At 36.7% G+C, this 14,223-nt stretch overlaps 1 protein-coding gene across 7 annotated transcripts in view; it reads right to left on the reverse strand.

The window, feature by feature from the left end:
- The window catches only part of Ppn (proteoglycan-like sulfated glycoprotein papilin), a 309,416-nt gene that overhangs the window by 56,407 nt on the left and 238,786 nt on the right, over window positions 1-14,223 (reverse strand). For all 7 annotated transcript variants that reach the window (XM_076523052.1, XM_076523051.1, XM_076523054.1 and 4 more), the window contains exon 4: window positions 8,081-8,141. In XM_076523052.1, coding sequence (XP_076379167.1) covers window positions 8,081-8,141 — 61 coding nt within the window. The remainder of the gene's footprint in view (window positions 1-8,080; window positions 8,142-14,223) is intronic.

Raw genomic sequence — 14,223 nt, forward strand, 5'->3', positions numbered from 1 at the left:
GGTAATCCACGAGTTATAGGTTGAATTACAGGACGCTTGATTTATAGACTGCGTCTCCAAGCAGAAGGGCAAGGCAAATATTAAAAAGTGAAGATATCGCATAAACTTGCACATGTACTTTTAATTAAAATTGTTGGAGATTGAAACAAATGTCAGTTCTATCTCTTCTTGGTGCAGTCAAGACGGATTAAAAGATCGTTGGGAACTTCAATTGATATCTGGCTCTCGTGTCTTCTGGGCTGATTAAAATTCAACGGATAGAAGTTCTTTATGATTCTTTAATAAGCTGAGCTCTTTAATAATCAAGAGTCATATTTTAACGCATTATTTGCGGGGAGCATGTTAATAAGATTTTAAATATTTGATCTGCACGTGAAAGAATCACCCGAGTAAAAATTTCATAAGAAATTGATACATCACGTTGATCGAAATCATTTGTTATACCACGGATGAAGTTGTCGTCCCTTTTAACGAAGTCTTTAACCCGAGAAAGATAACCTACGTCGCAGAGGCGCCTGCGAAGACTGTTGATTTTTGTTAATTTTTCATAGAGGTCTAGTGATTTAAGTTTAAAATTACTTAAAATATAAAAAAATATAATATAAATGCATTTTATTTTTACAATAATGCCAAACCTTTAAAATGACTAGATTAACTTAAATAAATATCCATTGTTAGTATAAAATTGACGCCTTAGAAAAGCATGCGCCTCTGAAGCGTATGGTTATCTTTTACGTACGTTGTCATATGGTTATCTTTCTAGGGTTAAACAAAATTCTCAGCTGTTCCTCTTGCACCATTAAAAGGCTATTAGAAAACTAAAGATAAATAAAATATTCCGTTTCGTTGAATATATAATTTTGCATGTATTCGTTGAATTTCTGCACTCTGCATTGTATTTTTATACTTAATAACCTTTGCATCGAAGATACATGGTGCATTTTAAAGTGCAGTTAAAAACAAAAATTTACAACTCCATTCAATAACTCTGCACTGTAAATGAGTGACGATTTAAGAACACCGTCGAATGCGATTCTAAAGCGCGGTTCATAATGTTGATAAAAAATTGGACAATTATGTTCCACGCTAATCGTAGTTTCGTGGTGAAAAATCCCAGGTAACGATAACGATTGCATCGTGCATCTAATGTTTCGAGTTTCTAAAGAACTTCGTTGGTTCGTGAGACTTACGATTTTGACGGTCGCTTTATGTACAGGATGTCCCAGAAATGGAGTCACAAAAATATTCTCCAACCGAATTTTGGACAATAATAAATGAAACGATGAAATGATAAATCATTCGTCCTAGAATATATTTGTCCTTGCGTCCTTCTAAGTGCGCGTAATAAAAGGGTCATTCGAAAAATTGTTTTTTTATCGCGTTTACATTAATTATAACAAAACTTTATCCCGTAATTTATTCATCTTGTGTCTTTCTAAGTGCGTACAATTGAAAACAGCAACGATCGACAGGTTTCGATTGCACTTAATCCTTCCCTCTCCCACCTAGTTATATAGGGTGTTTATTTCATCCTGCACGCTGAAATATCTTCGTTACTTTTGCTGATACAAAAATGTGTGTCGGAATAACTTCGTTTAGTTCAAGGCTAAGAATATTATGGTTCATGTTTTTCTTTCCTTTTCAAGGCCATCATGTTCCAAGCACTGAAGATCGTTGCTATTTTTTGCACATTGACCCCTAGATATAGTCCTTTAAAGATCATTTAAAGGTCATAGTGTCACAGGTCGTTGAATTCGTCTTGATGTGCACCACGTTGCTGCGTTATAAAAAATACAGGCTAACGTGCAAAAATACAGATACCAATACTGAATACCAATGTGCACAAATACATGAAAAAAAAATAACCTCGAGAGAAAAATAACATGAATCGCGATATCCTGAGCTTCGAACCAAACAAAGTTGTCCTGACGCATTCTTTTACGCCAGCAAAAATAACGAAGACATTTTAACCCTAGAAAGATAACCATATGACAAAGTACGTAAAAGATAACCATACGCTTCAGAGGCGCATGCTTTTCTAAGGCGTCAATTTTATACTAACAATGGATATTTATTTAAGTTAATCTAGTCATTTTAAAGGTTTGGCATTATTGTAAAAATAAAATGCATTTATATTATATTTTTTTATATTTTAAGTAATTTTAAACTTAAATCACTAGACCTCTATGAAAAATTAACAAAAATCAACAGTCTTCGCAGGCGCCTCTGCGACGTAGGTTATCTTTCTCGGGTTAATGTGCAGAATAAAATAAACAACTGCCGGACATCTTCGGACAAGTTCGCACGAACGGAGTTCCACTGTGATTCAAAAGTCGTTGAAATCTGTTCGAAACAGTCGCAAGTCTTGTAATTAAAATCGCTCGAAAATGAAGTGATTTATCGACGTAACGAAACGCGCCGGTGTCAAATTCCGTGACGTATCTTTTGAGGAAACCTGTAGACGCTGGCGTGTTTACGACTGCCGCCTCGAGATCCCGCGGTTTTAACTTCGCCGATGTCCCGAAGGCGCAGGCCGAGAGTATCCTCGAGCCAGGATTTAGTGGACATCCCCGGGAGGCGATCTTTACAGCCGTTGTAAACTTTTAATCCCGCGTTGTATTTCAGCGAGGGTCAACGCGTCGATCAGGCCGCCGGACAAGGAATATCATCGCGAGGGGGGCCCTGTTAGGCTATACGTACCTGGACACGCGATTTTACGGCGTCCCGGTGACCTCGTAAACTCCATCCGCCTCGAACACAACGCCGGGCACAGTTCCAAGAACCGGTTGCTTGTCACCGACCGTTTAACCCTTTGTTTCCCGCGATTATTAATTGACAATTCCATTTTATATTCAACGGGACGGTCCGTTGCCGGGGAACGTGTCGCTGACAGGACCGTCGTCCCGGCCGTCCGCCATTTTTATTTCGCTTTTCGCGACAGGACGGAAATATTGTCCAGCGAATATACCGGCCGGACGGTTTTTTTTCGGAAAGACAAATGTCGGCCTCGACGAATAAAGTCGCTTGCCGGTGTGGACGCTGCTTTCGAATATAAGGGACTTCGATTTTATGCGATCGTGACCGCCACGAATTGTCTGCGATCGTCTATGTACGAGTGATTTTTACTTTCTTCGAAACTGCAATGAATTGATTTGAATTTGATTGGTGGAAAGAACGGCGAGAGAGAATCGTACATTTCGTTCTAATGAGATGTGTAAATATTGACTGTAAAATAATATGTTGACATTTTTCACAGAGCTGCTACAAATATGATCTTACATTTGTTAATTACGTATTTTGAGATCGCTGATCTCTGATCTATAACTGGCAGTTTGACAAACTAGAGTTGCAATTTTTCCTGTTTCAGCAAGCTGCTGCGTACTGATCGTTATACATTTGAAAATTTAATTTATACTTTTAGTATGAACGACTACGCTGGCTTCTATATATTTATCGCAATTTAAGTGCACTGATTTGCATAAATTTTCAATTTGTGTAAATTTTAATTCCATACAAATCAAGAGCACTCGTTTTCATTTAAACCAAGCTTGAATTCGTATAATTGATGTGTGTATTATATAATACTATTATATACGAATGATTTTTATTTTATTCGAAACTGCAATGAATTGATTTGAATTTGATTGGTGGAAAGAACGGCGAGAGAGAATCGTACATTTCGTTCTAATGAGGCGTGTAAACATTGACTGTAAAATAATATCTTGACATTTTTCACAGATCTTCTACAAATATGATCTTACATTTGTTAATTACGTATTTTGAGATCGTTGATCTCTGATCTATAACTGGCAGTTTGACAAACTAGAGTTGCAATTTTTCTTGTTTCAGCAAGCTGCTGCGTACTGATCGTTAGACATTTGAAAATTTAATTTATATTTTTAGTATAAACGACTACGCTGGCTTCTATATATTTATCGCAATTTAAGTGCACTGATTTGTATAAATTTTCAATTTGTATAAATTTTAATTCCATACAAATCAAGAGCACTCGTTTTCACTTAAACCAAGCTTGAATTCGTATAATTGATGTGTATTATATAATACTATTATATACGAATGATTTTTATTTTCTTCGAAACTGGAATGAATTGATTCGAATTTCATCGTGGAAAGAACGGTGAGAGAGAATCGTACATTTCGTTCTAATGAGACCTGTAAACATTGACTGTAAAATAATATGTTGACATTTTTCACAGAGCTGCTACAAATACGATCTTACATTTGTTAATTACGTATTTTGAGATCGTTGATCTCTGATCTATAACTCTAGAGAATTTTTAATATAGGGTATGCTGGCAGTTCGACAAACTTGAGTTGCAATTTTTCTTGTTTCGGCAAGCTGCTGCGTATTGATCGTTATACATTTGAAAATTTAATTTATATTTCTAGTATAAACGACTACGCTGGCTTCTATATATTTATCGCAATTTAAGTGCACTGATTTGCATAAATTTTAATTCCGTACAAATCAAGAGCACTCGTTTTCATTTAAATCAAGCTTGAATTCGTATAATTGATGTATTACATAAAATAAGAGAAGCTTCTGTCGATATGATCCAACGTTCGTCGATACTGATATATTTTTATACAAACGAATTTAAAGGTCGTTCCGATCAAACTAATTATAACTGTGTCAGAAGCAGGCAGTTTTCACACACTTAAGCAATTAAATTTTGTAATTCATTTGGATATTTATACAATATAAATGGAATAATCGTTTTAGTATGAAACATTCGATCTAATTTCGCCTGAAACGCAGACCAAGCTCGAAACGTATTAAAAATTAAGCTTAAATCAGAATCTTTATACGCGTTATACGCGATCCGAAAGAAATCTATCAATAGCGGATTTTTCTGATGAATCAAATTTGATCGCGGTTCACAATTTTGAACAACCGTTTTAAAACGGTTTCGCACATATTAACCGGTAAATCGTGGCACAGCCCAAAACTGTTCGATCGAATTTCAATTTGAACCGAATAAAATCTGAAAATAAACTGCACGAAAAGCGAACAGCTCGAGCGTTCGGACAGTTCAATTTTGAGTCTGCGTTTTTGGCTGGTTCAACACGAACGAATGGAAAGATCGCGTCTGGCGGAGCTCGGAACGGGCCGGCAACCGAACGAGCGGATTAATCGATCATCGAAACAATTTGTCAAGATCACCTGAGTCCGGTGGAAAAGAAGCGAGGCTAACAGCGTAGTGTCCCGTTGATTAAGTAGTTTTAAATGAAAGTTTGACGGGGCCTGGCACGTGTGCCGGGTACCAGGGCGTCAAGACTCGGTTGTTCGATCGATCCATGCTGAAATGGAGAGACGAAGGAGACGACAAAGAGACCCAGAGGGTGATAGACAGAGAAAGAGAAAGAGAGAGAGAGAGAGAGGGAGTGAAAGAGCGACCCGGGTTCGCTCAGTGGGCCACACGTGAACAACACAATGGTTCAGGGTTCAATGCGGCTGCGGCTGACATTTAACGAACCGAATTAAATAATGATATAAATCATTTTATAGAAGACCGTCGAACCGATGCTGCTCGAAGAATTGACCGATATATTCAAAGGTTAGGGGCGAGGAAACGTAAATTCATGCCGGTGGCTCGACAAGCCCTTTCTCTTTAACCGGGAGTAATGCTTTCTTCGATTATGCTTGCTGATCCCCGTGCACGCGGGTTTAGTTAGCATAAATACTTTTTTCGAGGATACAAGTTTTGCCACATTTAATTTCTGTCGTTTTCAGTTGCTTCTTAGAAATTATGAACTTACAAAACGACATTTTATAATCGTTTGCTCTCGCGTTTTAAATGTATGATTTTTCTTTGTACGATTCGACAAAGTTTCCGATCGCATAATTAATGGACTGCGGATTTTACGAATTTATGAACAAAATTTTACAGCTGAGATGGTGAACGACGAAAATGTTTAAACAATTTAACGGCGTGTACGTACATTATTTTCAACTCACCGAAATTAGTAAAGAAAAGATAAGATTTCTGTTTGACGCTTGTTCGTTGCAATTGATGAAAATAATTTTTATTTTGCATAGAGATCCGCAGTCTAATCATTAATATTTAACGCGTCGACTACGACTCTTTTTAAAGAATAAACTGGTAAAATATCGCATAGTTCTCTGCAGAATTATGCTGTCAATGGATTTCTCTATTTAAGGTTGTTAGAAATACATTGACAGCATAATTATATTATATAACTATAAATAAATTAATAGTATAACAATATTATTGTAAATAAAATATAATAATAATAATAATATAAATAAAATTACAATATTAATTAATATTATGTACAAATTAATATTATATAACTATATATATATATATATATAGAATATTATTCGAGAAGCGTCCGAATATTTCATTTTCAAAATTTGATTCACCTTATAAAAATATTGCAAGCACTTTGAATGACTGCGAGTCGTCGGAATATTCATCGAATTTATCGTGTTGCTAACAATTTGTTGGTAATTTTATCATCGATTTTGCAATGTCGCGTACGACAAGAGAAATATCGAAATATGTTAATGCAATGGTAGTGTACGTAATAGAACTATCAGATTCGATTCATTGATTCGCGATCCCATGCAGATCAGTATAATTGAAGCCCGGCGTCATGCGTCGATGCATCCGCGTCCCTCGATAGACTGTCAAGCTGTTCGATCTATTAAAGCAAATCGCATAAATCACCCGCAGTTACGCAATGATTAATCCGATTCTAGCAGGCATTTGGTATACGCGATTCATGCGTTTCCCTATAGCCCGAAGATTTTCGTAATCTGCAACAATGAAATCGTTCGGAAACTAACAGAATTGATGAGCGACCTATTTTCCTGATTCAGTTCATTATACCGATCCGACGTGATCGCATGAAATACCTCGACAATGCAAAGATTTTGATAGGATGCAGCAATAAAATCATTTGGTAATTGACAAGACAAATAAAATCGATTTCCTTGGTTCGATATACTGTGTCAATCTATTTTCACTCGTTACTGGAACGCGGATTTTATGCATTCATATGCAGAAAGGAGTAGCTCGAATACAAAACCGTGAAGACAGGAAGAATTTGATAATACTGTTACGTTATTTTCAGTTTATCGATATTGTTAAAAGAACAAACACATTTTCATCTAACTTTCATTTCCTATAATTAAGAGCATAAGCTCGAATACAAAACTGTTAAGACAGGAAGAATTTGATGATACTGTTACGTTATTTTCAGCTTATCAATATTGTCAAAAAAGCAAACACATTTTCATCTAACTTTCATTTCCTGTAATTCAGAGCTTAAGCTCGAATACAAAACTGCGAAGACAGGAAGAATTTGATGATACTGTTACGTTATTTTCAGCTTATCGATATTGTCAAAAGAGCAAACACATTTTCACCTAACTTTCATTTCCTGTAATTAAGAGCATAAGCTCGAATACAAAACTGTTAAGACAGGAAGAATTTGATGATACTGTTACGTTATTTTCAGCTTATCAATATTGTCAAAAAAGCAAACACATTTTCATCTAACTTTCATTTCCTGTAATTCAGAGCTTAAGCTCGAATACAAAACTGCGAAGACAGGAAGAATTTGATGATACTGTTACGTTATTTTCAGCTTATCGATATTGTCAAAAGAGCAAACACATTTTCACCTAACTTTCATTTCCTGTAATTAAGATCTTTTTATTTTCCACAAAAAATCCGCAGTCTGCTCATTACGTGGGCATGAAATTATTTGCTGTTGTCTCGAATTCGTGGGTATCGCGAAAACCCTGGAAAGCACAGGTTTTAATGGTGTGCGGCAACAAAATCGCACGCGAATGGACGGGATCGGTGCGCAATCAATTTTCCTGATACGGTTCGCCGCAGCAATCTTCCGTAATTCGTCTATTTCGATTAGAACGATTTGCTACAATCGATTTCAAAGATTTCCCCAGCAGCACGCGCAATTAAAACAGCATTTGGAACGGACAGATTAAAACGATGGTCGAATTTCTCTGTTTCGCTATATTATCATAACGTTTATTACTGTCCCCGGTATCACGAACAACACTCACCTGGACGTTGCAGGAGAAGAATCGCCTGGATGCTCCCGTGCACCTGTTGTAGCCATTGTCGCTGCAACAATAAGACGTTTTTATAACGACTAAACCGGGCTCCTCTAAAGCGCTGTAAGGTCGGAGGAACAATAAGAAACAAAGTCCTGCAGCTCCGCGGGTACCGTATCTTCCGCTGGATAATAATATTTCAACGGGAACGTTGCAGGGGAGCTTTCGAAACAGCAACTCGCCGTACCGTTTTCTCCGTACCTGTCCACTTAGAACGGCCGTTAACCAGAGGATTTCTGAATAATTGAACGGCTCCGGCGATGACAATTTAGCAACAAATTTCTGGCAATCCGAATTGGAATTTTCCCCCCGTGCGTTCGCGTTTTATAAACTTACAGATGGTTTTCGGCTTACAATGGCACGCGTGCCATTGTTACGACGACAAAAGCAATACCAAATACGAGGCTCGATAATTAAAAAGTCAACGAAATAAACGTACCGAATCATTTACCAATATTTCCGCGAATGGGCAACAATGGGCTACGGATTTCTATACGATGTAAAAAGTGGATTATACGAGACAGAAATCAAATAGAAGTCTCTTTCAGTAATTTGAATGAAGAACAAAATCGATATCGATACTCTTAAATGCTTATGATCTTTCCGTTGTTTGAAATTGCACGTACATGTTATTGTGTCGGAAGCATAAAATTCTCCGATTCATTGTCAAGCTTCGTGAGCTACCATAAAATAATTATACGATTGGTCGAGCGATTCTTTTGTATACATTATAACTGGACCGCGGATCTTTATGCAAAATAAAAATTGAATCTTCACACTTTGATATTTTACTAAAACTTGATGTATTACGTGCAATTATTAATTCTCGTACACATAACAACGTAATAAAAACTTATCAACGCCCATTCTTGCGGTGGAAATTGATTCTTCGGTTCTAAATTTCTTGTAAACAATTTGTTCAGTTCACTAAGTAAACATGCAAGCGTGTACCATCGATGGTACACGTGGCACGGAACGTGTTAATTGTACGATATATAAATTGAAAAATAATGTAACAATATCCTCAAGTTCTTCTAACATCTTTTCAGTTTCGCGTTCGACCCACTCGTTTTCGTCTCAATTTGCAGAAAATTCGCGATCCAATTATAATTGTAATCTCGTGCTTAGAACGATTGGAAGAAAATTATGCATTTCATAATTTCCGCAGAGGCGGTGAAAACTGGATGAACTTTCATCGGATATACGTGGAACGGTTGAAAAAGGGATCGAGTGTTTATCTCTTTCACCGTGGCCCTCTTTTTTAGAATGCATTGTCAACGATGCACGAACAACCGGATCGTTTCCTGTTCCACGGCGTCGCGTTAGCAGTTCGATTCTAATCTCGATTACGAGCGCCGCGCCGTCGATTTTGCATCGAAACGCGGCCGGTATCTCTAATCAGGAATTCACACTCCGTTAAATCGCGCATCGGCCGCGCTTCCTCGTTAACGAGCTTCTTCCGATGAAAACTCGAAGGAAAAGTGGAGCGACCGGTTCTCTTTTTTTTTTGTCCCCTAAACCCGCCGACGCTCCTCCCACGTGGCGAACGGGGGAGAATCCATGGAGGGAAAAACGCGGATCCACTTCTCAATAATTCGCGCCGCTTTCGGTGAAATTACGTTTGCAGGGATAGCGGCACGTCCCGCTGAAATTTTCATGCGGAAATCTATCTCCGGAAATGTAACATGCCGGCGTAACACGCTCGTAAAACATGGACAAAACCGACCTCCCATCTTTCTTTTTTTCAGGCTCACCTCGGCCGCTCGTTCGGAATTCATTTATTCGTCGGCCGTGACGCGTGTTCGATCGGAAGAGCTTCTTTATCCATAAGTAATATTGAACGGCTCTCCAAAATTATGCTACTTCCGGCAAATCACGGATTCCTGTGGTAATTTGAAACAACTTTTTCCTTAGCGAAAATGCAATCCGCGGCTTCGTTCACGAGTTATCAACGAAAAACAGTGACCAATGAGAGGGTAGTTCAGTTGACGCGTGGTGGCCGAGCCAATCAGCGGATCTGGGCTTCGACCGCTCGTTGCCGCTTTGCGCCAGCCAAGCTCGCCTCTCATTGGTCACTGTTTTTCGTCAATAACTCGTAAACGAAGCCACGGATTGCATTTTCGCTAAGGAAAAAGTTGCTTGAAATTACCTCAGGAATCTCTCATTTCCCGGAAATACCATAATTTTGGGACAGTCTGTATAACATGTTAGAATTTATGTATAATTATTTTTAGCATAAGATAATTTTCTGCTGTCTATTATTTAGAGTAATATTATATAGATTGTTAGAATTGCTTTATAATGCAACGCAACGCCTTAAAATGATTGATTTATCGCGCAGACTAATTATTATTTTTAAATACTCTGTCTTAATAATATTGATTTATTGTTCTAACTTTGGTATTATTTTGCGATAACCGCGAAATATGAAACACTGCCGGCGTCGATATTTGCTGCAAGTAGAAACAGCCTGCAATAGACAGACACACTAAAGCATATTTTCGATCATTTTCTTCGACCTGTAGCATTAAACAAGCAATGTTTATTGCATGAAGAGATATTATACAGTAACGCTGGAAATTTATATAAAACTCGACAATGTATAATAAAAATTGATGAAAAAAATGATATAAACGAGTTCCTTGTTCGGCAAATTTTTATTTAAATATTTTAATATTACGGATACAATGAGCGGATTGAATGCTGAAATTTTCATAGCCCAGTGTCATGAATGCGGCATTCTGTTGTTCTCGGCCCGACGAAATTAAAATATCAATTTTTAGCAGTCCTTTCTCGACTGTAAATATACGTACAATGTATCTCGATAACGAAACCAATTTTAAAAAATCGTCGACGATAGACAATCAATTTTACGATAAACTGTTCGATCGTCGAGCAGAATATCGATTCAAAAATATTATAATAAAAACGTAATAATACCAATTACTGTCACAAGTAAAATACTAATCTTTCGAACTTAATAAACCTCGCGTGATCATTTTCACAATAAAATATTAGACCATTAAATGCAGTTCGATGCGGAATGCAATTATAATACGTATTTTCACCGAATAATCTGGAAATCAGCTCCAATGTTCAGAATTCAAACGAATTTAATATGGGAAATGGAAGGGATGATTTAACACAGTGAAATGTTTATGATATCCCACGTTTCGAATTTAAAGGACATTTCATTGAAAGTTTATATACGCCGGTAATAATTCGGGGCTTTAGTGCTCCGAAAGCAGCAAACTACACCTGTCGCATTAGCGTCGCGTTCGCCATCGTCGTGTCAAGATATTAACCTAATAGCAGGCCCGAGGGAATTAATATCGATAAGCCAGTCGCCGATGCTGCGTCTCGATATCGTAAATTGAAAAGAGCTATAAACCCGGCACGATCGGACCGCATTCTATGCGATCGACCGTGTCTGACCTATGACACGATCTACCCGATACCACAAAATTATTCCCTGCGCTAAATGCTCATCCGACGCGATTAGCTCGAACCTCGTCGCTTTCTAGAACCTCGTCGAACGTGTTATTACCAACGGATTCACTCTCGATTTTGCGGAATCCGATTTTCGCAGATTCTGCGATTTTCTTCGCCGACTTTTACTTGTGAAAGGCGGCTCTCAATTCTGTATCCACGAACAGCACTGTTATTACGCGTTTACGGTAAAAGTGCATACATTTTACTTTAATCTGTCACATTGTCTATTAATCTTTAACGTTTATACTTTTTTTCAATTAATCTTTAACTTATATATCCTTATCTTTTGATCTTTAAACATTATTAATTATAGTCACATTAATCTACAACCATTATATTCTTATTTTTTAAACTCTAATCTTTTAACTTTCCTTGATATTAATCTTTATTCTTTCTATTTTCATTAATATTAATCTTTAATCTTTCTCTAACACTTTTTAATCTTTATAATTTTATATATCAATCTGTAGGCTTTATATTTTTATCTTTCAAACTTCTAGATGTCTAGATTCGTGTAACAGATTTTTCTTTCGATTTTTATAATATGATAAAATATTTTATAAAATATTTGCTGATCGATCAAGCTTGCTTTTCACATTTATAACGACGATACAAGCCGCATGATAAATAAACGATGCCAATATTGATTGCAAGTGAAAACAGTCAGGAAAATACAGACACATTAGTCAGACAGATTAAAGAGCATATGTTCGACGATTTTCTCAATCTTGCAATAAGTAAATAAATTATCGTTGACAGTGTTGAACGGTCTTTCTACATGCGTTCTCTTCAATTGCAGAATAATTTTGTAAATAGTCTAGATAAAAGTATAATTCTCAGTGAACACACACACTTTGACAATCAAGAACTTCCTTCTAATTATGTTACAAATACTATTTTATACAAAAAATTTCTCTAAAAGATTAATAAAATGAAATTAAAGTTCGATGCATCTTTTAAATGAAAGAATTAAATGAATTCATGTGCGAACAAATCAAATGAGGTCATATATGAAAAGATTAAATGACTTCATATATCAACATATTAAATGACTTCACATATGGATGCGTTGAATGAGTTCATATATAAATTAACTGATTAAATTCACAATTCAATGAACTAAATTCTGTGCTTCGGTATACGTGCTAGTTTCATCATAATTAATAGTTGGACATTATAAAAGTTGGGCATTATTATAGAGATAGAGTAAGCGGAAATTGTTATTTACGAATGGTTTTAAATAATCCGTCGAGACTGAAGATCGAGCCACAGGTCAGGACCGCGCGAAAATTCCGGAGATAGTGATCCACGACAGAAAGCGAAATGGGTAGTCGAGCTTAATCTTGGCCCCGGCCAGTAGATAAGGAGGATTTACCGCGATCTCATCGGAAGTTTCGTCGGTGCGTCAAAAATTCTTGTAAAAGAGGCCCCGAAGCGTGGAAACCTCACCTGCGCGAGATTGAATTTAAGGAAACCCATTTCCGCGGGAAATGACGGAGTAAAAAATTAATTTTCCATTAGTCCACCCTAGGAGCATTTAGTACGTCCGCGGAATATCAAATTTCTTATTACCGCCGTCTTCCTCGCTCTTTTCCTAATTAATATTAACACGACACCTGTCCAACCGACCTCCGAAAATAATTATTAAAATTTCGAGTTCACAAGCTCTGATCATTGAATTTGCAGCTACAACAGTCGATTAAATAGCACAGCATAAATATGAAATAAACAATCTCGGAACGTAATTAGAAATTCTCATTGGCGAATTTTTAATTAATCAGCACGTGCCTCTCTTGTTTTCCAATTTAATCAGCCTCTTGGTATCGAGAAGCAAGATTGAAACAAAATTATTTGCACGATTCGCTAGTAACAAAAAAAATTACTTGATACAGGTGAACTTTTATAAGTCACTGACGAGATGAAACAAAATGGAAAAGTTTGAAATTTGACAAACGTTTACGGCAATACTCATCGGAAAATCGTCAAGCTGATAAAAATATCCTGATGCCTGATTAACAGACAGCGGATTTGATGCGTTTATAATTATTAAAATTTCAACGAGTTCACAAGCTCTGATCATTGAATTTGCAGCTACAACAGTCGATTAAATAGCACAGCATAAATATGAAATAAACAATCTCGTAACTTAATTAGAAATTCTCATTGGCGAATTTTTAATTAATCAGCACGTGCCTCTCTTGTTTTCCAATTTAATCAGCCTCTTGGTATCGAGAAGCAAGATTGAAACAAAATTATTTGCACGATTCGCTAGTAACAAAAAAAATTACTTGATACAGGTGAACTTTTATAAGTCACTGACGAGATGAAACAAAATGAAAAAGTTTGAAATTTGACAAACGTTTACGGCAATACTCATCGGAAAATCGTCAAGCTGATAAAAATATCCTGATGCCTGATTAACAGACAGCGGATTTGATGCGTTTATAATTATTAAAATGTCAACGAGTTCACAAGCTCTGATCATTGAATTTGCAGCTACAACAGTCGATTAAATAGCACAGCATGAATATGAAATAAACAATCTCGTAACTTAATTAGAAATTCTCATTGGCGAATTTTTAATTAATCAGCACGTGCCT

The sequence above is a fragment of the Megalopta genalis genome, chromosome 6 (assembly GCF_051020955.1).
Source record: "Megalopta genalis isolate 19385.01 chromosome 6, iyMegGena1_principal, whole genome shotgun sequence".
NCBI lineage: Eukaryota > Metazoa > Arthropoda > Insecta > Hymenoptera > Halictidae > Megalopta > Megalopta genalis.